This window comes from Antennarius striatus, chromosome 23 (genome assembly GCF_040054535.1).
Source record: "Antennarius striatus isolate MH-2024 chromosome 23, ASM4005453v1, whole genome shotgun sequence".
In the NCBI taxonomy this organism is placed as follows: Eukaryota; Metazoa; Chordata; class Actinopteri; order Lophiiformes; family Antennariidae; genus Antennarius; species Antennarius striatus.
In genome coordinates this window covers 3,752,662-3,778,767 of record NC_090798.1, presented here as the reverse complement: position 1 = coordinate 3,778,767, position 26,106 = coordinate 3,752,662, and the positions used below count along the sequence as shown (strand labels likewise).

The 26,106-nt window shown below is 40.4% G+C and overlaps 1 protein-coding gene across 3 annotated transcripts in view; it reads right to left on the bottom strand.

Annotated features, from left to right (window-relative positions):
* Positions 1 to 918: 918 nt before the first annotated feature.
* The window catches only part of arhgap36 (Rho GTPase activating protein 36), a 43,326-nt gene continuing 18,138 nt past the window's right edge, over positions 919 to 26,106 (bottom strand). For 2 of the 3 annotated variants that reach the window (XM_068307612.1, XM_068307614.1), the window contains exons 2-12: positions 18,962 to 19,118; positions 12,886 to 12,954; positions 7,549 to 7,859; positions 6,323 to 6,533; positions 6,178 to 6,233; positions 5,577 to 5,727; positions 5,301 to 5,449; positions 5,016 to 5,192; positions 4,593 to 4,681; positions 4,287 to 4,513; positions 919 to 3,408 (exon numbers count right to left, since the gene is read on the bottom strand). In XM_068307612.1, the coding sequence (XP_068163713.1) occupies positions 3,074 to 3,408; positions 4,287 to 4,513; positions 4,593 to 4,681; positions 5,016 to 5,192; positions 5,301 to 5,449; positions 5,577 to 5,727; positions 6,178 to 6,233; positions 6,323 to 6,533; positions 7,549 to 7,859; positions 12,886 to 12,954; positions 18,962 to 19,118 (1,932 nt within the window). In that variant the 3' untranslated portion in view covers positions 919 to 3,073. Of the gene's footprint in view, positions 3,409 to 4,286; positions 4,514 to 4,592; positions 4,682 to 5,015; positions 5,193 to 5,300; positions 5,450 to 5,576; positions 5,728 to 6,177; positions 6,234 to 6,322; positions 6,534 to 7,548; positions 7,860 to 12,885; positions 12,955 to 18,961; positions 19,119 to 24,933; positions 25,065 to 26,106 lie in introns of those variants that run through there. The other variant, XM_068307613.1, reaches the window with a different exon arrangement.

Genomic DNA, 26,106 nt, shown 5'->3' with positions numbered 1-26,106 from the left:
TAGCAGTAAAATATCAGCAGCTTCTGATTTGAGGCTACATAAACCCATAATCCCAACCCGGAGGGGACATGGCCTCATTGCTGTGAGACTCAGATTTGATCCACAACCTGCAGCGAGTACAGGTTGGGCTCATTGATGGAACTGACCCACCACGCTAAAAAACCCTTCACACTCGGACCTTTTCTCCACGCGTATTTGTCAGGAAAGAGCCTGAAAAATGATGATATATTCACACCTGCTCAGCACCTAAGCCGATTGAGCCATCTGACTCCACACACTGAAAGTGTGTGTTTGAGCATTTCACGGTTTCATGTTGACCAAAGAAATTAAAGAAAAATGCTCACTGTTGGGATTTGATCCTACATTCTTTGACAAACACCTGTTGATGAAAGATGATCCTAATGGGCTATTCAGGAGCTCCAACAAGGCTGGTTGGATGTTGTATTTATTATTACAACTCTGGAGTTCCTCCTCTCATCTATCTGAGCTAAATATTCAGCTGCTGTGGTTTGGTTTGGAACTTGTATTCATGGGGTTCACAGCCCTGAGGAGGAACCAGAACATCATGACATGACAAGTTTCTTCTTCATCCTCAGTGTGGAGGAGGAAATTACAGGTATACATTTGAAAATGTATCTAACACTTTTATACAAGCTTCACCACCTGCAATTCCTGCAATTCCTTCCGTCTGCAAAGCTTCTGTGCAAAACTACCGCCGGACATGGACACATGTTGGTAACACTGCCCTCCTGTGGTCAATAGCCGTATTACATATTCTTGTTTTATTCAGTCTTGGTGTTCGAACCCAGAGGAACAACTTTACTACTTTACGATTATATACAGTTCAAATAGTAAAACATGTTAAACTCCATTGCTGATAAAATATTTAGAAGTCGCTTGATGGTAAATGCGTTTGGTACCCTCTAGTGGCCAAAGTGATTAACTACAAATGCTTCATTGTCATTTGACGCTGATGCAACACGATGCCAACGCGTCTGGATGAAATATTCTAAATACAACTCCAGAAAATCATTTTAATGTTACTTTACATATCCTAACAATTGAAATATCACTATGTATTTTTTTTGACCTGATAGAAGGCAACCTTTTGTTAAGATGAACGAAACAAACTAAAATATTCCCTTCAAATTGGGACACTTCTGGTTCGATGTAAATAGAGAATGATCATTTCAGCATACAACATTCTTGATTGTTGGATAAGTTAAACCAACAATTAAAGGATGTGACTCCTGAAGTGAACTGGAAAAAACCAAAAAGAACACAAAAACACGAAGACAAATACAAAAAAACCCTCTAAATCCAAGTAAAATAAGACATGCATGCTTCCTATCTGTTTAAGTGTTCGGTGGAAAACTACACAAGAAAGTTATTCCGGAAGACGTGTCAATAATGTTATTCTACGTTCTTGAATGATCTGTGCTCGTGTTGCCCTCTTGTGGACATAATGGGTTACTACAAAAACATTGAAATCGACGATGTTAGATTGTCAACAGCTTCTGATTGTGACTATCAAAATAATTTTAATCGATTGAACTAATGCATGTTTGTTCCCCCTGCTAAGAGCGACTAAATTTTTTTAAACAATGCAAACTTTTTATTATAAAAATTTAAGCCCAATTGAGAAATGTTGAAAGGACTGAGGGTTTATGTGTTGCGTAGTTTTTGCCTGTGCTGTTCCAACTGGGGAATGTCTTTGTGTTTCTGGGCTTGATTATACTCCAGTTGCATCAGAGTGGGAGCTCTGGATTCCATTACAGCTGTTGTGTCTTAATCCTCACTTCCAGACTGAATGTCGCAGTGATTAAAAAGGATTCCTTTCAGAGGTTATGAGTCTCTTCAGAGGACACAGCGGATGTTGTCTTTGGAGCTTTATATATTCCATAAATCATATAAACAGATACACTTGATCCAGTTAAACAATTGAAGGCAGATCCAGCCTGATCAAAGGTCCAAAGAAACTCTTCATTACCTGAGCTGCACCACAGCTGCTGGCTCCTACCGAGATGCAGAAAATGGGACTATTCCATTGAAGTGATGATTTTATGATTTGCAGGTTAAAACCCAGCCAGGTGAAAGTCTGAATTACAAAAAACCCAATATGTCAAGTTTAAAAAATTGACTTATGACACCATAAATAGTTTAATACCCATAGATTAGCTTCAAATGTTCCAAAAACTTACAATTTCAAAACAAACCCTTAATAGACTTTTCCACTTCTTAATCTGCTTTAAATCGTTGTATAAAATCTATTCCTGTGAATATAGAAAGACCAAAATTTGAAGGCTGTGGTCGACAGATTTATTCACACAGTGGTGAATAATTTTGTGTCATTTGTGTAATTTTGTTGTTAAACCACACATTTAAAAAAATGGAGCATCTTCAACCAAATATAACCCAGAACCCAGACTTGACCCAGATGTCTGTAAGTCACCAAATAAAATATCAATGAGCACAAAAAGCTGATTTTACAGATTATTTTTGATGCCTTTGGTCGGTCCAGATCCTTGCAGTGGTTCTCCCTGATTGGACTGTAGTTAGGGTTTATTTAAAGGAGTTCATTAGAGGACAACACAAACCAGAGGATGCTATCATACAGATAAACAGTTAGTAGAGCCCACAGACAGATTTATTTATACAGGTAGTAAAGATTAGCGTCGTTTGTGTAAAATAAGGAATATTTATATACATCACAATTATTACTGCATTTTCAGATAATCTCATAGACAAATGACGTCACTATCAGATTGAAATAAACTCTCAAGACGAACTCAAACAGCATTAAATCCCTGTCATACAGCTGACATCTTCTTCATTGTTTTAAGTCTGTGTCCGTGCTGCGTTCCAGGTGCGCCAGAAAAGCAGGAAATTCCAACTTCCCATCAGGTAAATGTGCGACCGACGCATTTTTTGAGTGAGAAGTTCAAGTACGAACATCAAGATTTTAAAAATAATCTCCACCTGTAACGTGTCTGTTATGTAACATGTTCTTTGACCAAGTTTTCCCTCACACTCACACTCGTTCCCTTCATGTTCCTTCTCTTCCATCCATTAATCATACCATCGTCTCTGAACTCGACCCTTTCCCGGTGAAGAAGTCCCAGAAATTAGCCGCCGGCGCCGGTTTACTCTCCTCCTGCGGTGTCTGTCTCACCCAGATGCTGTTCTCCGTGGACCCGGTGAGGCTGGAGCAGCTTCCTCTGCTGCCTCCGCCGCCCCCCAGGGAGAAGCTCAGTGCAGAAGTCAGTGGGCCCCTGCGGTCCTGAGGGTCGGGGTCCTGACCGTGGAGTCTGGAGGTGGAGGACAGGGAGGGCTGCGCCAGACTGAGCAGGTTGTGGTGGGAGTGGAACTGACGCATGTGGCGGATGGATTTACCTGGAGGGACCTCACCTGGAAAATAGAGGGCAAACAATGGTTGAAACCAGATTTTTCAAAACTGTTGAAACTTTTTTCTGTTTTTATTTCTTTATTTTTACGTTCAGCAGGCAAAAGGAACAATAAATCCCTCATAAAGAGGTGAAGAGACATTTGAAGTCCCTCAAACTCCCCAATTGCTCCCTGCCGCCACTAGAGGGCGCTGTTGCTCCATTAATCATCTTACGTCTTCAAAGTCCAGACAAATAAGTACAAAAGTCATGTTTCTTTAGTGATATAGGAACAATTACATCAGTTTAAATAAATTTTTCATATTTTTTGTATATGATTCCTTAAAATCTATTCACATTTTATTAAATATATGTCAATTATTAAACTGCACTTGACATACGTATATTTGATGTCAAAATATATTTTTTCCTTATTGGAAAATTTCTTGGAAAATATTGTACAATGAAAGAAAATCAGCTTTAAAGTCTTTACCTTAAAGCTAAAAACATTTGTAAAACAACATTTAATATTTTATTTTTACCTGACGGTCAACCCTGTCATGTTATTTAAGTTTCGAATCTGTTCATGGATCTTGCTGAATCTATTTTAATTGTTACATTTATGAGCTTTTCTGAATTGACGAATGAAAAAAATAAAAATGCATGAAATCCAAAAATATAATATCAAGCTTTAAAAGTCAAACATGCAACTTTATACTTCAGCACAATAAACAAATGCAAAGGGCATTATGGTCTGTCCAGCATAAACATGTCCATAAACTGGTTGAAACTGCATTCTGACACTGGGCTTCACTTGTTTACCAAAATGAAGAAACCGGGACTTTTAATTTGAAACAGATACAGGAAGTGTTCATTTTTTGTTGTGCACCACCACATGTGTACCATATCTTGTTTCCTGTCGCTTCCTGTTCTGGTTCAGTTTGAGCACGTTGAGGAAGACCTCGCTGGTGAGGCTTCCTTCACCACCGGTACCGTCAGGAGGGAAGAGAGGTGACGGGGGCTCCAGTGGGGACAAACTCCCACTGGAGGCTCCCACGGAGTCCAGAGACGCCCCCGTATCCCGCCGGCCGCCGGACTCACTGCTGCTGTCCATCGTCAGATGGCTGCCGCTGTGACGAAAATGCACACATCAGCAGTTTGTTTAAAAACCCCACAAATCCTGACTGACACACTGGTTGTACTCGTTACCTGAGTTTTCTGCGCAGGAGATAGTCGATGATGTCCGGGTCGGTCTGGATCAGACTCATCAGAACCTCCTGCTGCAGCTCTGCAGAAACCTGTAGGGTCACACAAGAATCCTAGAGGTCATGTTGTTGTTTGAGAGGAATAAAATATTTTTAATAGAGGAAATATCTAGAGAAAAAAAGTCTTGAGACGTCCTGTCTTTAAAGCTTAATTCAGTCATTTAATAAGTACTTTCAGCTTTGTCTTTCCACTTTTTATCCGTGCTTTTATTTTGGTGGATCTTTCTTTGTGGTCTTTTTGGAATAAATAAATGAAAACTCTCATTTCTATTTCCTCCAAACAATTTACACACATATTGAGGCAATAAGTTCCAACAGGGTTAAACAGTTAAACTCCGACATCTCCTGTGGTAGCGTGACACCGTACCGTGAAGAGCTTCCTGTAGTTCTGGATGAGCACCAGGGTCACGCTGATGATGGCGGTGCTGTCTTCGATCCCCATGGCGTAGATGTGGGGGCTGACGTCGGACCCCCGCTCTCTCTGCAGCAGGTTGGGCCCAAAGATCACCGCCAGGTTGGCAGCTGTCATCTTGTTGCCCGGGATCTGGATGGTGGGAGGAAACAGAAGGTGAAAGGTGAAGATGGCGGTGATCCAACCCCTCCCGACGAGTAAAGTATATAAAAAGGTTTTATCATGCTCCTGTTCCACCACCTCCTCGTCGTTGGTCCCTATGCTGTCCTGGGCGTAGCTCTGCACGGTGTGCAGGAGGCTGAGGAGGCGCAGCAGGGTGTCGCAGTTGCAGGGAGGGAGCAGGTAGAGGAGGTGCTGCAGGTACTGAATCTGGTCTGCTCCCCTCAGCACTGCAGGAGGCACAGGGAGGATGCAGGAGGAGTTTCATTTTTTTAAATATGAATAGCACAGGTCTTGAAGGATCTGAAAGTTCATGTGACACCCCTGCCCTTGCAGGTTTGTGGAGCATGCACTTACAGTTGGCGTGCAGGAAGGCGGGGTACAGCTCCCGGGGCAGCAGAGGGTCAGGCATGTCTCTGAGAAACTCCTTGAGGAGAGCCGCGACATCGTGGACGCTCTGCTCTTCGTCCAGTTGTACGTCGACGCCCACGTCGAAGTCCTCCTTCAGCTGAGGACCACGAAAAATGAAAACACGGACAAGTCATCCAAAAATACAAAATAAAGAGAAAGACACACACCTAGAGTTCAAACAAGGGCCGCCTTCCTGCGACGGTCACAAGTTCTTCAAAACAGGATATCACACATCATCAACCTTTCGATTGCAGATTATTTATATATTCCAGAGTGCGGTGAGGACCGGCAGGAGCATCATTTCTCACTCCTATCCTAAATAATGACTCATAAAGATCCGGAACCTTTGTGCTAAAACTGAAGGGTGAAGTTAAGACAAATACCTCACTTCGAAATAATTCACCGCTGAAACTGGTCCGTTTAAGCTTCCATGTCAAAGAATTACATTTATAAATAAATAACCATGGTTTCTATTAATTTGACTCAAAGACAGGAAGTGTTTTGTTTTTTTCCAGCTAAAATGAGAGAGGGAAGGATTTGTCCTCACCTGCCTCACCCTCTTCTTTGAGCTTCCAACTCGAAAAATCCCAACAGTCTGAAGACCTGGAGACAGAAGATGAAGAAACTAGTAAAATAAATAATAAAGTTTATTTTGAAGCATCTGATTCTTCTTCTACTCCAGAATGTCTCACCGTGGGTCTCAATGTGGCTGCAGCACCTCTCCAGGACCCGGGGCACCTGTCTGTAGATGGGGTTGAGGCTGAGCTTGGTCTGGGTGCGCCCGTCTGAGGAGCCCGCCGCCTTCTTCAGCTCCAGCTCAGCCGGGTGAGACAGCTGCAGCGCCTCCAGCAGGCGGGACTGACTGTCCACCAGGTCAGAGATGGAGTCCACCGACAGGCCGCCCTGCAACAGACAGGTTTTTGTGTCGTGGAGGATGTGGAGGTGTGCATCATCAGTTTAAACACACTTTGTTACACAATAAACTGTTGCCACCAATAATTTGTCCACATCTCAAAAATTGCCGAGTCCAAACACTCCCGCATTCCACAAAAAACAAAAACCTGAGAGGATCTCTGACAAGAGAAAGGATAAATTATGTAAAAGGATGGCAGCAGAGGAGCAGTCGGAGTATTTTAGGAAACCTGGCTTTCATGAGGGAAAAGCCATCAGATGAAGCCCAGTAGAAATTAAATGTGCAGAAAAATAGAAACTAGGAAACTCGGAATATATAAAGGATGATGACAAGAGACCGAAAGGAAAGTTAAACCACAAAATAAGTTAATCACCAAGCTTAATCTCAAGACCACTCTCTCTCTCTCGCTATTTCAAAGGTTTCTGGCTATTAAAAGGCACTTTTTTCTGTTATTTTTTTTACACCCTGTAAAAACAAGTCTGGTCTATTACTTATTTATGGTATACTATTTATTAATTTTATTTAGTAAAATGCCTTTATATAAGTTTTGCTGTGATTTGGTTTCAACTTACTCAACTACGAAGAGAAAATACACATATGCTGTATGTCTAAACGTAAGGTCATGTGTGCTGTACTTACATGTCCATGCTGAATTGAGAGAAGTGCTATCAGAAAATCAAAATTTTACCCTGACCTATTTTCATAGATCAAAACACTAGGTTTGTGATGATAGTCATTACAGACCTAACATAACCACTGACTCCAGATCAGTGCAGAGAGGATTACAGGGCGTGACGCCTCCAGCGTAGTGTTCAATCTCACATTAACAACCATGACAACATTTTATTGTACCACTAAGGAAAGAAATGCAATTTCTCACAAACACAAACACACACATCTCATCTCCCGTATAAAGTATGTTTGTGCATGCTGTAATCTATAACTCATGCATAAATCACACTAAATCCTCCTACACTGGAGTTTGAATGAGAAAAGCTGTCTCACCCTCCTCTGTCGGCCGCTGTTATCCAGAAACGTGGGCGACAGCGGTTTGTTCTGGGTCTCAAACACGGGGGCCGGTGCCACGGAGTTTGCGGACGGCGAGCTGGGACCTCCCCCCGTGATGGACGAGGAGCTGATCAGTGGCTTGTTCCCGTTGAAGAACTGCCTCTTCTCGGCCCTGAAGCGTAGGATGCTGGCCTCCAGGTCCAGACAGTCTCGTCTGCTCTCCTTCAGGGCGTCCTGGCGCCGCTTGTAGGCCCGGTCGTTGGCGATGACCTGGGACAGGGGGATGCCGAACGCCATGGGAGCTGCTTCTGAGGGCAGGAAGATAGGATTTATTCCTCTTTTTTTGTTTTTAATGATGTCACCCCGAGGTTTTATTATGAGTTTAACTTGGAGATATTATGACCATAAAAAAAAAAAAATCAGAAATAAATCATCTCAATATATGCATCATGTTAGAACTGATATATGTCTGATTTGATGCCTTTCTTGAGGTTAAAATGTGGGTAAAGCATCAGACAGACCAACAGGATGAGTAGATACTGATTGCAAATGCTGATAAAAGTAAAGTTTGATGTTTTTACGTGTGCTGGCGTCAGTTAACTTTTGACGCACGGCCCCTCATGGGAGAGATTAGAGGTTCAAGTAGACGAGCGGCATAAGAATAGACAGAATGGATGGAGAGAGCAGGTAAGAGAGGGATAAACAGCTAATCCTGTTAGAGCAGGAGTGGCCTCAAACCAGACATCACACTCAGACCAACAGGGCTTTAACGCAATGCTGCAGGCGGCGTAAGAAAATAACGTTGTTAAAAAAAAAATCTTGTACATTTTCTTAAAAAAAATTGTCATTATAAAAACATGGAATACTGACGAACAGACTCTCTATTGTCCCGGAACTTTTCACTCAGAAGTCTGTTCCGCCTGACATCTGATACGCATGAAGTGAACTTACCCACCGAGAAAGTGAAGTTAATGACATTATGATATTAAGTACCACCGCACAGAACATGAACGGAACAAATTAATCTGCTCTTGACTGAAATGTCAGCAGGTCTCTGACCCGTAGCTGGGAAATGAGACGCGGCATCGACCAGATGGAGATGAGTAAGACTAATATCACCTTTGAGACGTTAGTGTTTGGGAACAGGATAATGAGGCTATTTATGTGACTTAATTATAAGGTAGTTATCTTACATACAATTAAACTAAAAGTGAACCTGTGATTAAATAGGTCACTGCAAAGTCACTAAATGTAGGATTATAAGTATTTATAAGATGAAAAAGTTAATCATGTATTAACCTGAAGCAAGGAAGTTTTGTGATCACTTAAAGATGAGAAATTAAAAAAAAAAAAAAAAAAACTGGAGGTCTGACAATCTGACATATTTTTTATAACATCATATGTATCTTAATGTAGAAACATATTTTTCCTGCTGCTTTAAGGAAGTCTTCTTCAAAATACCCGAGAGGTAGGATCTGACTAAACAGGGATTTGTGGTGTGGAGCCCTGAGAGTCCAGCTGAAGGATGTGGTGTTCAACACACACCGCATCCCAGCAGCCTGAGCGTAACGTGACGTTTCCACCTGCGACACACACACACGCACACACACACACACGTCTACTGGTGTTATTAAGGGCCAGTGAGGCGTCAGAGCTCAGCTGTCATCCAGAAGCCTCAAACAGGAAATACCCAGCAGCTTAATCTGGGTTACATCCATACTAAAGAATCCCACAATCACAGAATGGTGAACACACAGATGGTAGTTTGAATAGAGACACATGGACGACTAAAACACACTCACGTGCGCGGTCCATGTAGGTTAGGTAGCCATGGCTGCCTGGCAGGACGCCATGCAAAGCCTTAAAGGTAGAGGATTGACTCAGCTGGAAATAACCCTCAGGTTATGTGAGTTTATTCAGCGCTTATGCACAAATGGATGTTATAACAGCGAAATGCTTGCACAATGTTGATTTACCTGATAATCCAGTTCAGTTGGGTTGCCCCAAACAGACAAGCTGTCATTAAAACGACCTCCTACCACGTTAATGATTGTCTTTTGCCCACATGTTGATTATTTCTGCTATAGTTTCCCCACCACCTCAGAACACGATCGTACACCTCTCCTTGCTTGATTTTTGTTTTTTAATTTTTTTTAGATCAGACAGGAAATAAAATGAGCAGTAATAACAGAAACAAGAACTTCCATGAGAATCATTTGTAATCGAGATCGAGAGAGAGAGAAATGATGATAAAGAGATCACAGATTTCCATCAAGGCTGAGCAACGAGTCTCTTCTCCAATCAAGTTATATTTCCATTCATATACAAACTACAGTATATATCTAGATTCTTTCACCATGAAAACAAGCTGATCTAGAGTTTGGATCCAAAATGCTAGGGTTCTATACCACCATTCTACCAAGTTTCAAGAAAGTCTTGTAGTTTTTGCTTGATCCTGTCAATAACAAACTAAAATCAGAGGTATAAATATTTAGAGGAAATATGTAATCATAACAATGACTCGGGTTCTGAGCATCATTCAGACCAGCCCTGAATCTTCCTGCCTACCCGACACATCTGGACTTCATTTGGGACAACGGCACACATTGTGCGGGCGAGAGGCAGCCGATGTATTGATGGTTTAAATCACAGCACATGTATTGTGCTTCACATGTGGTCCAAATATAACAAGCCTATTCTTGACCGGGTTCTGTAGACCAGACATTTGGATCCAATTGTAGTGAAGCGATCTTGACGAGGATTATTGGTGTTCCATTTCCCTCGGTGGTCGGAAGTTAGAGTCCACCACTTTCCCGCAAATCATTTTGAAAACAAGGTGAACGGCCACCAAGAAAATGTTGGGTTTGAAGGTTTTGGAACACAAACAACTCACTATGTTGTTGTATGTCCAGACAATGGCATAGCAGATATGATCCTTGAGACCCTAAAGTGGCCCCTGGAGCCCTGGAACCAGGACAGAACGAACAGAATTTGGTCAAAATTGGTTCAGTGTGTAGTTCAACGTAAAAAGATATCAGAGCTGCTCTTTAGAATTTCCTTTTGAGTAACTTAATGACTATAATAGCCCCATTTACTCGTTCTTAAAAGCTGATGGCCATTGTTCCAAACTTTTGAGTGTTTCTCCTAACAGCAGGATGAACACTCGTCTTAAAATAGTCCAGAAGATGTTTTCCTCACACCTGAGAAACTCGGTTCATTTGATAACAAAACAGACTCCATCCATTAAATTTAAAGTTAACGCGTCTCAGACTCTGAACTTTATGGCCTTCTTTGACGGATAAGATCGTTCTCATTCCTCAGTCCTGACGTCTCTTGGCCACATCTTATAGGACTGAATGCCAACGATGACATCACCGGCTGCTTTTACTGAGGTGTGTTAAGTGTTCACTTGTTTCAAGGGCTCAGGTGAGGATTTGAAGTCTTGAACAGTTTAAACTAGTAACGGGACATAGCACGAAGGAACGAGTCTTTACTGCTACAGATGGGAATAATGTCCCTGGACGGCTTTAATCATCCACACAGAGTTTATATTCAACATCCAGACACACATTACACTTATCTAACAGTATTTTGCCTCAGGAAAAACCAACTAATGAACGAATGAATGAATGAACGAAGGAACGAGGAACAAACGAATGGATTTTCTTATTATTATGATTGTATTCCAAATGTTTCACTAAATTTTATAGTGTTTTATAATTAACAGGGAGGTTTTTCTTTTTTTTTTAGCTTGGTGGAGGTCTAAGGAAACCCAAACCTTTTTTTTGGAGCTTCATGACATTTTTTCCACCAGTGGGGAATCATTATTCGATTCTTAGCCAAGTTCATTCTTGTTTGATTTCACCAAAACCCTCTGGACACGTCCTGAGTTCAAGTAAAGCAAATTTAAAAACCTCGGAGACGACAGCCATGTGTGTCTGTCAGACTGAAGCCTTATTGTTCCATCTTTTGTGGTCCTCCATTGGGAGACAGTGGGCCATATATATTTAGATGCCAACTAGATTTGCCCTTCATCACCCCAGCAGCTGGATAATTCTGCTGGTCCTCATGGGAGCTTGGAGAATTTAAATACCTGTTTACTTAACACAGGATGTCCGCTGTGTAAACCCCAGTGAAACAACACAGAAAGCAAACCACAGGAAGCGTATCACTCTAAAAACCTAATATCCAAAATAATCCGGACGGCGGCTGAAGCAGTTTGTTTATACCTTGTTGTTCTGTATTTCACTTTCTATTAAATCAGGACTTGACAAGGCAAAAAGCCAAGTTTCCCTTGGTTCAAACACTCAATATGATAATTCTAGATCAAAACAAAATGGAATCAATCAATCAACTTTTATTTATATAGTGCTAAATCATATCTGAAGACATTTCAAGGCGCTTTACAGATAGAAAGCCAACAATGCGCTCTAGAGCAAGCATAAGCAACGGTAGCGGGGAAAAAACCCCTCAGTGATACCTGCCGACCCCTGAAGGCCACACGGTCAGGCCTCCAGTGGTAGCGGAGCGCCCTGCCAATTCCCAATGTTCTGTGTTTTCATCAGCCTCGGCTAAGTCCCTGTGTGTAAGAGGCTGGAGGCAGGATTTAAAGACTTGTGTGAACAGCCTGGGAATGCGTGTGTATGTGTGCGTTGTGTGTTTTGGCTCGTATCTGGCGGTGTTGTGATAATCACCTGAGAATAGAGAACATCTCTTTATGAGAGAGGTTAGCAGAGGAGCGGCTACGTGGCTTAGAGGAGGAAGAGGAAGGAGATAATGAAAGGAGGTGAAAACAGAAATATGTCAAATAAAAATATACAAAAATAAATAAATAACAGGTTTTCCTTTCATCGTCATGTGATCAAACTATCACTTGTGTTTTGGTGCTGCTTTGGACAGTTTTTGCGTGACTTCCCGGTGCGGACGTGAACGCACTCGTTGCTGACGGAGTCCTTCCTGCTTTTAAAAGGTGACACAGAGTGACTGGCAGAGAAGACATGGGGAACATTTTGTCCGTCCATCATTTACGTTTATGTTATAACAATGCATGAGAGGTTTGAGTCAGTGAACGCAACGTGACTCATTGTGCCGGCCCCAGACACTTGTGCTTTATAAACAAAGTATTTCAAGGAGCACCATTAGTGGTAAGTCCTGAGAATCACTGTTTGGTGGTGTGGTTTTAGTGCACACAAGAGATATTGTTTCTTGTAACACTGGAGAGTTTGTGTGTCATTCTGGGACTACATGGGAACACACAATCCCTGGCAGACACACTATCGACGGAGACAAACTGTGGTCCAGTTATTCCACACATGATCCCATCCAGGAACTCACCTCGCTCCTTCTTTTCCTTTGAAAACGAGTCAAACTTCCTGCGAAGAGATTTCCTCCGTTTTCGTATTTCTGCGAGGAAAAGAGAAGAAAAAAAAAAATCAAACTTTATTAGAATCTTCGTGGTGTTAAAGGTTATCATAGGTTGTGTGGTATCTCGCAGACTCCTGGTTTAAGGATTTCCCTGTCCGCTGCTCAATGTTCAATCGTTTATTCCTTTCTCTATTAAATACGTTTTACTTCAAGCTGAAGTCGTTCTGACCTTTTCTTTTCTCTGTCATCATGTTTGGTACCTCAGATCTAAAAATAGAGGAGAACATTTCAAGAAGAGAGACCTTGTTGTTTGAAGAACTGTCTACGTAATGGCTGCTCTGTCCCAGACATGACAAAAGGATATGATGTAAGCGTGTGTGTGTGTTTATGTGTGTGTGTGTGTGTGTGTGTGTGTGTGAGAAAGGGAAATAAATCTGTCAAGGTGAATAAAAAAAACCCCACTTTAAATCATTCTTTCATGAGGGAGCTCATCTATAAACATTCATAGCAGTAAATAACAACACAAATTAATATAAAAATAATCTTCTGGGGAGCATTACACCACTGAATACTTTGACCTTCTGAGAATACTAATTTTTTTCTTGATTAATTATGATTTAACGCTATATTTTTCTCATTCAGGATTAATAAGCATGTCAGATAAATATTTTTATTTTCCATTGATACACAATAATCTGAGTAATAGATTATAACTATTGTCGGATACAATAAAATATAAATATTTACTGCATCTTTCCAATGAATATTAATATTTAATATAATAATAATATTATTATCCTGTGCCTCCGTTTTGTTTATTATAAAAAAATAGTATAGAGATCAAAAGAAGAAATATCCCATAATTTGTGTAGCGTGACAGCAGTGGAGCTTGAAGTAGAAAATACTGTATAGAGCAATAAAACGATGCTAACTGATGTTTCATGTCAGCTTGTTTTTACAAGCTCCACATCCTGGTTCTCTGACCTGGTTTACATGGAAGCAGCCATTGTTTTAGTTACTAAAATTCTTGTTTAGGAATCCCTGATTCAGGGTTGGGGCAGATCCCTATTATGGAACGATCAGAGGTTCCTACAAACATCCAGAATATCTGGGTCCACAGAGATGGAGATCCCCACTAAATACAGAAAATGAGGACCAAAATGTGTCCAACTGAATGTGTGTGTGTGTGTGTGTGTGTGTGTGTGTGTGTGTGTGTGTGTGTGTGTGTGTGTGTGCATGCGTGCGTGCGTGTGTGTGTGTGTGTGTGAGAGTGAGTGAGAGAGAGAGTATTCCGAAATAAAAAAAAGGTCAAACTCCCATGACTGCAGGAAATTATAGTTTATTTACAACATCACGGTGCCTCCCATCACACACACGCCACCACCAGCTACAGCTAATCCTAGCGACGCCCTAATGCCGTCGTGTTTTTGTGTCTGTGTGTGTATGTGTATGCATGTATGTACAGAATATATGATTACATAATGCTCATTCAGAACTACGAGGAAATAACAAAGATGAAGAGGAAACTGCCTGGGATAATAAGACAGACTCCGGTTTAGATTTCGGTTTAGATACCTCAGGGGGATTATTCTGTGATATAATCTAATTATTATTCTATAAAACATCAATGTGTTATTGATTTGCTCTTAGTTACAGTGCAGATAGCTGCTCAGTTAAACCTTTCAGTGGGTCTGAGCAATCAATGAAAAATGTATTATAATAAATATTCAGAACCTCTCAACGACTTCCATCTTGCTCATCTTGATTTATTTGAAGACTCTTTAACCGAACTGTGTGCTCATGGACGTAATATTCATTTACTTATAAAACTTGATTTGTACATTTTAAGTGATGACCCCGTCATCGCATTTATTCTGACATCAAAACAACCACAAGAGGGCAGTGAAGAGACCACTGTGCAACAACAGTAAAAATGGTAATGATAGACGACATGAGGAAACAAGTAAAGAAAAAGGCGTTCTTGACAGTAAAATTTTGGCCATTAAATGAAGTAGCTTTATTCTGAAGGTACAAAATAGAGGCTGTAATCTGAGTCTCTCTAATCCGATGTGACCGACTAGCTCAAATAAAGTGCTGGGAAAAAAGACAAAAAGATCTTAACAGAACTTTGCAGACAGTGCTAAAAAGGATAGATAAATATTATAGTATTATTCTATTATCTCAATTTTTTTAGTATAACTCCTGAAATGAAACAAGCGATTGAGATTTATTATATTTGTTGTAAAAGACAAGGATTTGAAGAAAAGCAGAGAGGAGAAGAAAGATAGGAAAAAAGACACGACGAGGAGCAGCATTTACCAAAGAACACATACATTCAAAATCAAAACCAGATTCGACTTTTATCGTCTGCCACACAGCAGTAGAAAATAATCCAACAATTATTTTTCAATTTCAAACATAATGTGTTTAAGCCAGTAGAGGAAAGGAGATGAAAGGTTGGGGAGGGTGTGTTAGTCTGAAGTCCCTGTAGAGCAGCGATTCGGAGAATGTGGCATGAGAATGAACTCCCAACAACACCAAATAAGAACAAATCTCCCTCACATCTGATTCACCGTACGCTGCCAATGAGCCAATCACCAATACAGCATACAGGTATCCTCACACATTCCAACAGGGGTAAAGATACATATGAAAAAAACAAGATATGTTATGTCATGGAGTAAAGTAAAGAGATGTAAAGTCAAAGAAGTGCTGTAAGAGAAAAAAATAACAGAAGCTCCAAAGAAAAACATCAAGAAAGGACAGAGGGAGGTGATACACAGACCATAACAGACGGACTGGATGGATGGGAGAGATTTCAACCCCCGGGGAAAAACCAGGGACTAATATTCCCACACTTACTGACAGAGGGCTTTGTCTGTGAGCCAGAGTAAGTCAGACTGTTCCTGCGTTTGTATCTCGATTCTACGGTTTAATCGTACGAATGGAAAATAAACTTTCGAGGACAAAAAAACCCTTTTTAATGAATTGTACGGTTGATGAACTCTGATTGAAAACGAGCCAGTCTGTATCCCAGATGACAAGAATTAAGAGATGACCACCGAGAAGAGTTCCCGACAATCAGGATGAGAGGAGTCTCAAAGGATGCATATGAGAAACACTCAAGATGTATTTTAATAATTCCCAGGAGACCCTAAACCACCTCTTGACCCTAAGGTCCAATAAGTCAGTAAAAGGGTCTGATTTACATCCTGGCAGAATGTGACGATAGATATATCCTGACAACATGAGTAATGTTAAAAGCAATGTGGTTTGTGTTTGAGTTTGAGTGTTTCAGTAGTTACTAGAACATCAACACAAAGAGGAGCTGAATGAATAAATAAAGGAATAAATAAATAATGTGTAAAAAGTCACCAATTACAATCACCAAGGAAAGAAAAATTTTAAAATGCTTCATATCGTAAAAGAAAACATTGCATGGATTTAAAATTAAAAATTCACATTGAACATGCATTCAGGATCTCTATCAATGTATGGTTTTTATACGAAGCTACAAGACTCAGTTAGGTTAGTGAGTAAAGGAATTTTTTTGTTAGTGGAAATAAAATTCCTTAACCACAGATGAGCTGCAGTGTAATTTCGTCATAGTTTATTGGAGATCATGAGCAAACAGACATGTTGTCAATGCTGAGGTCGGGGGTTACACCCTGAAGGAGAACAATCATTCAACTCTGAGGGGAATGTGACAGATCCCTCAAACCATTGGTACAATACGCTGTCAGTTGCTTAGCGTCTGCTTCCACTATGATCCCCCTGCCCTCTGAGATCCCTCCAGCTCCAATAAACCAGAGCAAAAAACCTCCCAGTCTGCAGTCTCCAAGGTGTTTGAAAGATTTACAGTATATTTGTGAAACCATTCTACTTTATTGGTTGGATTTATTGCCTTCGAGTTTAGATGAATAGGCTGATTGTACATAAAGAAGATTTCAAACAGGGAGTAGTGAGAACGGCTGTAAAAGTAAATACAGACAAAGTGTTGAGCTATTTCCTGTTATCAAAAGCCGTGTTTCCACAAGGTGGTACCATCTCTACCCTCCATGAGGTAAAAGTACCAGGTACCTGTTTGACATTACCTGCATTGAGGTTCCAAATTAGCTTAACAGGTACTAAGCAAGTGAGTGACAGGTCAGAAGTAAACATCAGTGCATCGTCAATCAATGCAGTAAAGGTAGGATGTCAGACTACATAGATTCACGACTTCTGAGATCAGTTTTCTTTACATATGTATCTGCGTTATTCTTTGGCAAAGCCCAGAGGTATACGATAACGGAAGACAGACCAGTCTCAACTTTGTGGATCAGGGATCATAGCAACAGACTTGTTTTCACATGACAGATAGATCCTTCGAGATCTTTAAGGCCATAGAACACTCCACATGAATGTATAGAGAAATGGCAGGACCTCTTTCAGCCCCGATTTGTGTCTGCAGGTGTTCCTTTCAGTTTATATCAGGATGGGATGCTTTTGCTTGTGCCTGGAGTCAATAGAAAGAACCTCTTATATTTGAGATTACACGAAAAGATTCTGTAGGATTGAATGAGTAAAGCATGACACTCGAAAGCCATTACGGACATTCAATAGTGTTGTGGCTTATACCCAGGCCTTTGAAAATGGTAGAATAGACAACGCAAACAGTTTCCCTCCACTCAGCCTTACATTAGTGGTTCAAGGTTTAGAGAAGACTATGGTCTGTTGGATGCATATCCTAAATACGACAAGTGGTGAGATTATTTTGTACACCTAGCAGACCGAGAAAACCCGGATATATCTTTCAATCTTTTAACAGCATTTCGCTTTCATTGGTAATTATTTCCTTAAAAGCCATCTTTTTTTAAAAATTTGTTGGCTGAGGATGAAGTTGCGTTCTTATGCTGCACATCTGCGATCCTTGTGCTTCTTGGGCAACATATGTTGACATCTTACATTTCTTTAAAGTCCACCACAAATACCATGAGATCAACTCAACAAAAACAAAAAACATCAGTGGTATTTGAGGTATGGAGTCCGACACAAGGGTGCATGAACAAATCGTGCAGAATCTTTTGGCCTTTCTTATCAAACTGACAACGTGGACAGCTTACACATGTGAACAGAATGTCTCTGAACAAAGCTTTCTGCTTCACACGCTTCCCTGTAGAAGCTGATGAGGTTCTCATATCTCAAACATATATTCATTTTATCGTTATATGAACGAGGAATATTTCACTCACATCACAACTTCTACACTTGTTACCATGTCATAAAGAGATTCTCTGAGTGTGAGGCTTCCACACTTCTGCACAAACAGACCAAGTATTGTCCAAAATCCCAGTTCCGATGTTTTCTGAAGAAAGTTTGCATTTTGATCAAATCTCAATAATTAATTTCATTCATTCATTCATTCATTCAATCTTATGCATTTCTTCTGCTTTTGCGGATCTCGGGGGTGGCTGGAGCCTATTCCAGCTGACGTACGGGTGAGAGATGGGAAACATGATGCGCTGCAGAGCCATGCGAAGAACAAACAACCCATACAGATACGAGGTTTACATACAAACTCTGCACAGAACAGGTCTCAAACCCAAAACAGTATATATGCGAATAACGAATTCCGCGATATAGCGACAAGCTATTATTAAACTGTTATTATTTATGGTAATTTAAATGTTCATGAACCCTCCCCACACTGAAATTAAACCACCTTCTATCTCTATTACCTTTTCCCATACTTTTATCGACTGTTTAAAGCATTTTTGTGTCTCATGGAAGTCTGAGACTCACGGAAAGTAGCGCACTTCCGGATGCTATCAGCCAATAGAATGTGTGTACGGTATCACATGACTGCCTACCAAAAATCCGCGATGAGGAGAAGTTGCGAGCGTTGCTGCGCGAATTTGCACTGTATATATACATATTTATTTATTTCATTTCCACATTTGAGATAATCAATATGCTTTGATAATATAATATAATATAATATAATATAATATAATATAATATAATATAATATAATATAATATAATATAATATAATATAATATCTGCACCTTTTGGGATGCTGATCTTGAAGTCCAGGTCCCTCTCATCCAGGTGATACAAGGCGACTTCCTGTAACCGGGCTCTTTCCAGCTCTGAAAGGCTCTGGATGGGCACTGGCTGCAACCGTATACTCTGACCCAACATGGTAGCCCACGTGTGGTCCCCCTATAGTGAGCAGAGAGAAAAGAATATAAAGACTGATGGAAAACATTGTAGAACCTCCAACCGCACAGGCCGTCAATCAAAAATGACCTTTTCATCTATTTCACTCTGTTTGAACCAAAACCGAACCCGAACGAACCACATCTCAAACCAACCATCAAGTCTCAGAAAGCAAAAATCCTTCATGAGGCAAAAAAAAAAAACCTCTATTAGTAATAGTGACTCACATGATTCACATCTGAGATCCCCAACATCACATCATGCTGTAAACTATAATCTCCTAGGTTGACCAGAAGCTCAGGGGTAACCTCATAATTAAATACTAAGGTCGGAGTAGCTGAGCACACAAACGTCTGTACTGCAGCTGTCTGGTAAGAGTAAATATATTTACTCAAGTACTGCAGTTGGGTGTATATTTTGTGTACCTTAAAGCTACTTTATACTGACTACTTCTACTATCACTATACATCCAAAATAGAAGGCGAACTATGAGAGAAGTAGAAACTCTTACTCTGTTCGTACACAGTGGCACAGATTCTCATCCTCCATTGTTTACTGAAGCACCAGGGGTCTGTCAAAAATGCTGACACACTTTCAATGAAACAGACTATTAGCAGTATAGCTAAAGTGTTAACATATTCCCTGGTGCACAGCGGAAAGTCGGGTTCCCCAGCAGACTGAAACAGATGTTTTAGTTTGAAGAAATACTTCCCCCTAGTAGTAAAGATTTGAGTGTAAACATTTATCTGAATGCTTCGATGGCCGACCTCAGTCTAGTAATGCTTTAGAGGGTAGCAGCTGAACATGACCCAGTTTTCTTTCACCGTTTGGATCAGTTTCCTCATGGATTTTATCTTTTAAAAGCTCAAAATCGGAATTTGCATGAAGCTACAAACGGACCCTAATGTCTTACAATGGTCTAACAGTGGATTCCAGGCAGTGGGTGAACCTCAAATATAAAAGAAAGTTATATTAAGGCACTTTCCAAAAACAGCAGTTCTAGATTGACATTTAATCTGCAGACACCCAACAAAACATGAACAAACACAGTGGTACTAAGACTGCCTTTAATAGGCATAAACCTTGAGCGGGTCCAAGACTCAAGGTGGGCAGCCCTCTGCTTTGACCAGTTGGAGTCAGAGAAAGAGAGACAGAGAGATAGAAACCACAATAACACCGGCTATTATAATAAAAATGACAGTTTGTTGTGCTTATAATAACTACTACAACAAGGCCACTGACAATAGTAATCATAGTCCACAGTAACCTGTCGAATGAGAAGGCACCAACACCCCAGGGAAAAAGTTAGCTTGAAAATCCTCCACCTACTCAGCAGCAACTCCTGACAGACTCAACCAGTCGAGGCATATGACAACTGTTAGTTGCTTATATGTTTGCTCTTTTTGTTCTGTGTTTTTGTTATTGAAATTATGATAATTATTAAAAAGGACTGAGTGACTTTTTTTTTTCTCGATGACAAATCTAAATAAACTAGTTAATATCAGATACCTTTTTTTTTTATTATGTCTGAAAGCCACAATATGACCTCATTGACACAACATTTTCAGGACGTTGTTATTCACAGATGACAGAGCCCGAGTCACATGCTGAGTTTTCAGTCCTCATGACCACTAAAATGACCTTTGATGAAAGTTCCCTTTACATAAAGCATGATTATATGACCAACGGAAAAGTATTTTAGGGTTTGTTGCTGGCTCTCCGTCCAGAGGACTTTAAGACCAACAAATAGTGTTAAGTGACGTGTTCTTACTTGATAATGAAGGGAAAAATGAATATATTTGACTGAACGGTACAAAAGCTCCACAAATTAGATTTTTCTAATCTTTTTCATCATCCGACATTTGAGTTGGGATTGTATCTGACTTTTTTATAGCAAAGGCTGATGTGAATGTCAGGGATGCTTGTAGTCTAGTTGAAAAAAAACAAACTAAAAGCAGAGTATTCAGCTTTTTCTTTGTGAGGCTGATGTTGTGTTGTTCCCTCTTTCTTCTTTTCAGTATTCAAAGGAATGTTCCCTTCACTGACCCCACATGTGTCCCACCATACATCTTCATATAATCACTCTTCTGTAAGCCATCTGCCTCCAGCCTTATCTCAACCTTTGAAGGCTCTTGACTCTAACCATCTTTACAATGACGGCTTTTCTCTGCTCTGCATCTACGTGTGTGTTAACCTCCACGTCTGACGGCCTCGTGTTTGTAATTGAGTCGGCGTCAGCCCATACAGCACAGCGTGATTAGAAAAAATTGGTTCGGCATTAATACTAAACGTAACCAGACAATCACACTGCGCTGAAGCTTGATGATGAGGGCTGAGCCTGATCGCTTCTCTCTAAAATAGTTCAAAAGACAAAGTCAAGGCAACCATGGTCGAGTGTAAAATAATTATTCTTGGAAGATGGTTTGATGCCTAAAATGTCACGGGTAAGAATTAGCATTTAGGATCTGTTCATAGACATTAACTTTTATTACTGCGTACATTTTGTGTTTGAGTGAATTTAATTTACTATAAACTCAATATCCGAGAAAATGCATGATGATATATTTATATCTCTTAAAGTTGATGGTGATTGTAGGTCATCCTTGATCGAACCAATGGGGTTTGAACACATGTTTGAGGTTATTCCTCAGATAATAATAATAATAATAATACATTTTATTTAAGTGTGGTGCCCGCTAACGCTTTTAGCTTCATGGCTACAATACAATAGAATAGAATAGAATAGACTGATCAGATTTGTGAAATCAATCGAAGGCCTCGTCAGCTTTGGATCAAACTGTGTGAAATCTCCATTATGCAAACCTCACATCTGCACAGAGGTTCACCTTTTGTACCCCAACCAATCACAACATAATGAACCACATAAACAGAACTGGAAAACAACATGCACCAGCCTCAGTGATGGATGTCTCCCATATGAAAGTGATTACATGTGAATGTGTGTGTATCAACTCCCCGTTTCCACATGTGGGACTACTCCGCTGTTACACTCTGATGACGTTACACGCTGACAAACTCGATTAGAGCGTCTCAAAGCGTGTGTCGGCTTTCCTGTCGATTCCGTGGCGACATGTAAAATTAAATATTTGGAGCCCTGCTTTAATACGGCACCTCCAACCACATTAGATCCCTCTGATTGATCTGCGCGCGTCTTATGAGCGCTGGGTGGGTGAAAATTTGATTTGAATGAAATGCAAAACACAAGTTTTGAAGCTGGAAGGAATCGATGATGTGTTTAAGATATGATCTCACGGGCAGGTTCTGCAAACTTAATGCCCTGCAGAGATGCAAGAAAAGTAGAGCCAACAGTTGGGGTGCAGATCTCCTTGTTTTTGTTTGCCTGACTGTGGCTGCAGTCGATGCGAGGAATCAGGAAGACACAGTTCAAACAGCATGGAAGGAAAACCCACAGGAAGACAAAAGGAGGGAGTACAATAAACCTGAACATAAAACACGTGCATGTGGCCCACACACAACTCACATCATCACAACTATCAAACGTGTTTCATTTCAGCAAGAATAACAGGCTCTGATCAGCAGTTAGCAGTTAGTGACTGCTTTTTTGGTTTTGGGAAACAAGCAAAAGTTATTTATTCCAAAGCTTCAAGGAATTATTCTCTAATATATAGCAGATGGTAGCTTTTAGTTTCCCTCGTCTCCTTCACCCTTCAGTCATTTTTAAATCTCCCGTCCAGAGTCCAGCTCTCTCTTGAGCTGCTGCTTGTGTTATTGTCTCCCTTTTGGGGGGTGGGGGGGGGGGTTCTGTTCGTTTCTCCATGTGCTGTTCATCATGAACTTCAGCTTTTCATCCCGCCCCCACTTCTCATCAACCAAATGGTAGAAACGAGTCAGATTAATGCGACCGCACGCTATCCTTCATTAGCAGGTGCTTTATTTCCCTCTGAATTACTGGAATGTTCCAGTTGTTGCCAACAGAATAAGAGCACTTCATTTACTTTAGTTTATTTTTGCACTAGATCCTCTCTGCAGATTTAATGACTTTAATAAGAGAAACACTCGAGGACATTCTGGTCCGGACAAACTGGAGGGTGATATAATCAAGGCAAAACAAGCACATTAGATTTTTATCACATGTGACGATGCATACTTTAAGATCTATCAGCTCTGGGTGGCAATGAGGAATTTAATCCTCAATTTGTGCCTTTCATCAATCTGCCTAGACGTTCGCAGATTAGGATGTCATTAAATTTAAAACCGAGCAAGGAAACATTACAGGCGACACATTGGAACAATCACAGCTTCTTGTCTTGTGACATAGTGGAAATGCAATCTTAAAAAGTATATAATCTCCTATTTTTTTATGCTTCCCTTTACATCTTCAGTTGGTAAAAGCTCTTATTGGCATTTTTAAGTGGGAAATAAAACAAATTTTTTCACTTTAACGTTCAATTTTCCCATAAATCTCGAGAGCATAAATCTAGACTTGATTCTGTTTTAATTCCTCCATTGGTACGCTGAAGCACAATGCACAATTGATTAGAAGGCTCACACACATGTAACATGTGATGTTTACACATTTTCTTTGGTTCTACAAAGTGAGAATTTCCGTCTGGAGTCAGATTTCTTGAACCAAACTTAACATGGAGGTCAGGGAAGCCTCAAATCCAGCGAAAATGTAAGCCATTATGTAAAGCCATCCCTCCTTTCGGTGTATACACACACACACACACACACACACACACACATAAATAATGTTCGTCATTTCTGGTGTCGGTTTCATCTCATCATTAGTCACATCCACATTGTGTTTTCATTAACACAATCAGGAGCAGCGACGTCTCATTAGGATGCTCTCAGGAAAATATCACGACCGGGTTCTTTAGAATGCAAAGGTCCTCCAGTCTGACAAGGAGAACACACAAACACACACATACGTAAACAGACAGACAGCGCTAATAGGCCCCTTGGCAGAGCTGAAGATTGAGGCTCAACCTGGTCGTCACTTACGTCGTCATAACAGCCCCATTGTGTCAGTCCTGACTTAACTAGGATGCTTCGTCACCCACCCACACGTTCTCTTTCTCGTCAGATTTCTGCGGTTCAAACAGACTCCCTGCTGTCTGGAATCCAGTTTGAGGTCAGCAGACAAACAGCAAGAGAATAGACATGTAGGATGATGATATAACCTATTTTATGCGTCAGTATCTGTTGTTTTGATGTAGATTGTGTAACGTCGAAATTAAAAAAAAAAAAAAATTTAAAATTCAGACAGAAATGCTCAAAAAAAAAATCTTCAAAGTTTTCTTATAAAATGGATTTTTTTTTCTGCAACACATGTCCCATTTCAGAACATGGATGTTAACATAAATCTCATTTATCTGAGTTCATTAAGCAATAGTTTTGTTCCAAAAAAATCTTGAAACTTTTCTTATAAAAAAACATTTTTTGGCAACACATGTCCTGCATTTCAGAGCATGAAATGTAACATAAATATCATTTATCTGGGTTTATTAAGCAATCGTTTCTTAGAATGAACCAATAGTTTACAAATTTGCATTTTTGCATAATTTTAGCAAAAAAGTCCCCGATCCAGAGAGCTGCTCCCCAAAATACATCAGAAAAGCCATTTTACGCACAAGATAACACATCATATAGAGTTAAAAATTGTTAGATTCATTCCACAATGAAGCCTAGCAATGTAAAATGTTTGCACACATAATGTTCCAATAATGTTCCAATAATAAAAACATCATAAATTAGTAATCTCTGATACACAGTCTCAACATGCACAAACTGAATGAAAATGTATGCAATCTGACTGGAAACTGAACGGTACCTATGCCGGAGTGTCACCTCTCAGTTAAAATCCTCTGCAATGGACTCCTGCAGATTTCCCCTCCAGACTTGGTTCAGACACTTGAATGCATCACGGCGGCCCTCAGTTCAAGCAGCAAGTGAGTGAGAGAGAGACACACAGTGTAAAAGAGAGAGACGCAGAGGGAGGGAGGGACAGGGCATGAGGCTTGAGAAGTGAGTTAGATTAGGAGATGAGAAGGAGGAGGCGGAGCGCTTGCATACTAACTCCCCAGGGCTGAGAACATAAACACAAGGGAGGAGGGGAGGAGAAAAGAGAGGGCAGTAGGAGAAGTAGTATCAGAGAAGGTAAAAGGAAGAAGGAAGAAGGTGGAGAATGAGCAAAGGAAGAATGAGGGGGAGGCAACGAGGTGAGGAAGGATAGATGAAAAAGAGTTCAGGAAGAGGAGTGAGGGAAAAAAAGGGAAATCAGGAAGAAAGGGGCAGAAATAAAGACAAGCAAATAGGTAAGAAGTGAGAAAATGAAATGGAAGCTATGAAAGAGAGAGGACATGAAGGGGGGTAAAGCAACAGATTAGGCAGCAAGAAAGAGAGTGAGGGTTAGGGAAGGACAGGAAGCTCAAAAAAAAGTGGGGTAGAAGGGGAGGGTAGGAGGTTAGGAAGCGGGGAAACATAGTTAATATTGAGGGAAGAAAAGGAGAGTAGGAAGAGGATGAAGAAAAAGAAAGAGAAAAAGATGGAGAGGAAAAGACAAAGGAGGTAAGGGATGAGATAAGGAAACAAGGAAGCAAACAAGGACAAACAAGGGGAAAAGCATATGAGAATAGGAAGAATAGGAAGAGTAGGAGAAAAGTAAGTAAATTAATAAAAATGGAAGAAGGGATTTAAGAGGTAGAGCACAAGAGGATAAGGAAAGAAAAAAAAGAGGTGGAAATAAAATGAGGAAAGACATGAAGACAAGATATAAAGTATGGTAGGAGAAAAGACGGGTAGAAGAGGGCTGAGAGAAAAGAAAGGAGGCAAAGGTGGAAAAGGAAGGGAAAAAAATAAAGTGAAAATGTAGAAAAAGCAGTAAGTCTACAAGAAAATGGATTGATGGTTGGATGGTTGGATGGATGGATGGTTGGATGGATGGATAGATGGATGAATGAATGGATGGATGGACAGTAGCAGAGGGAGGAAAAGTTACAGAAAG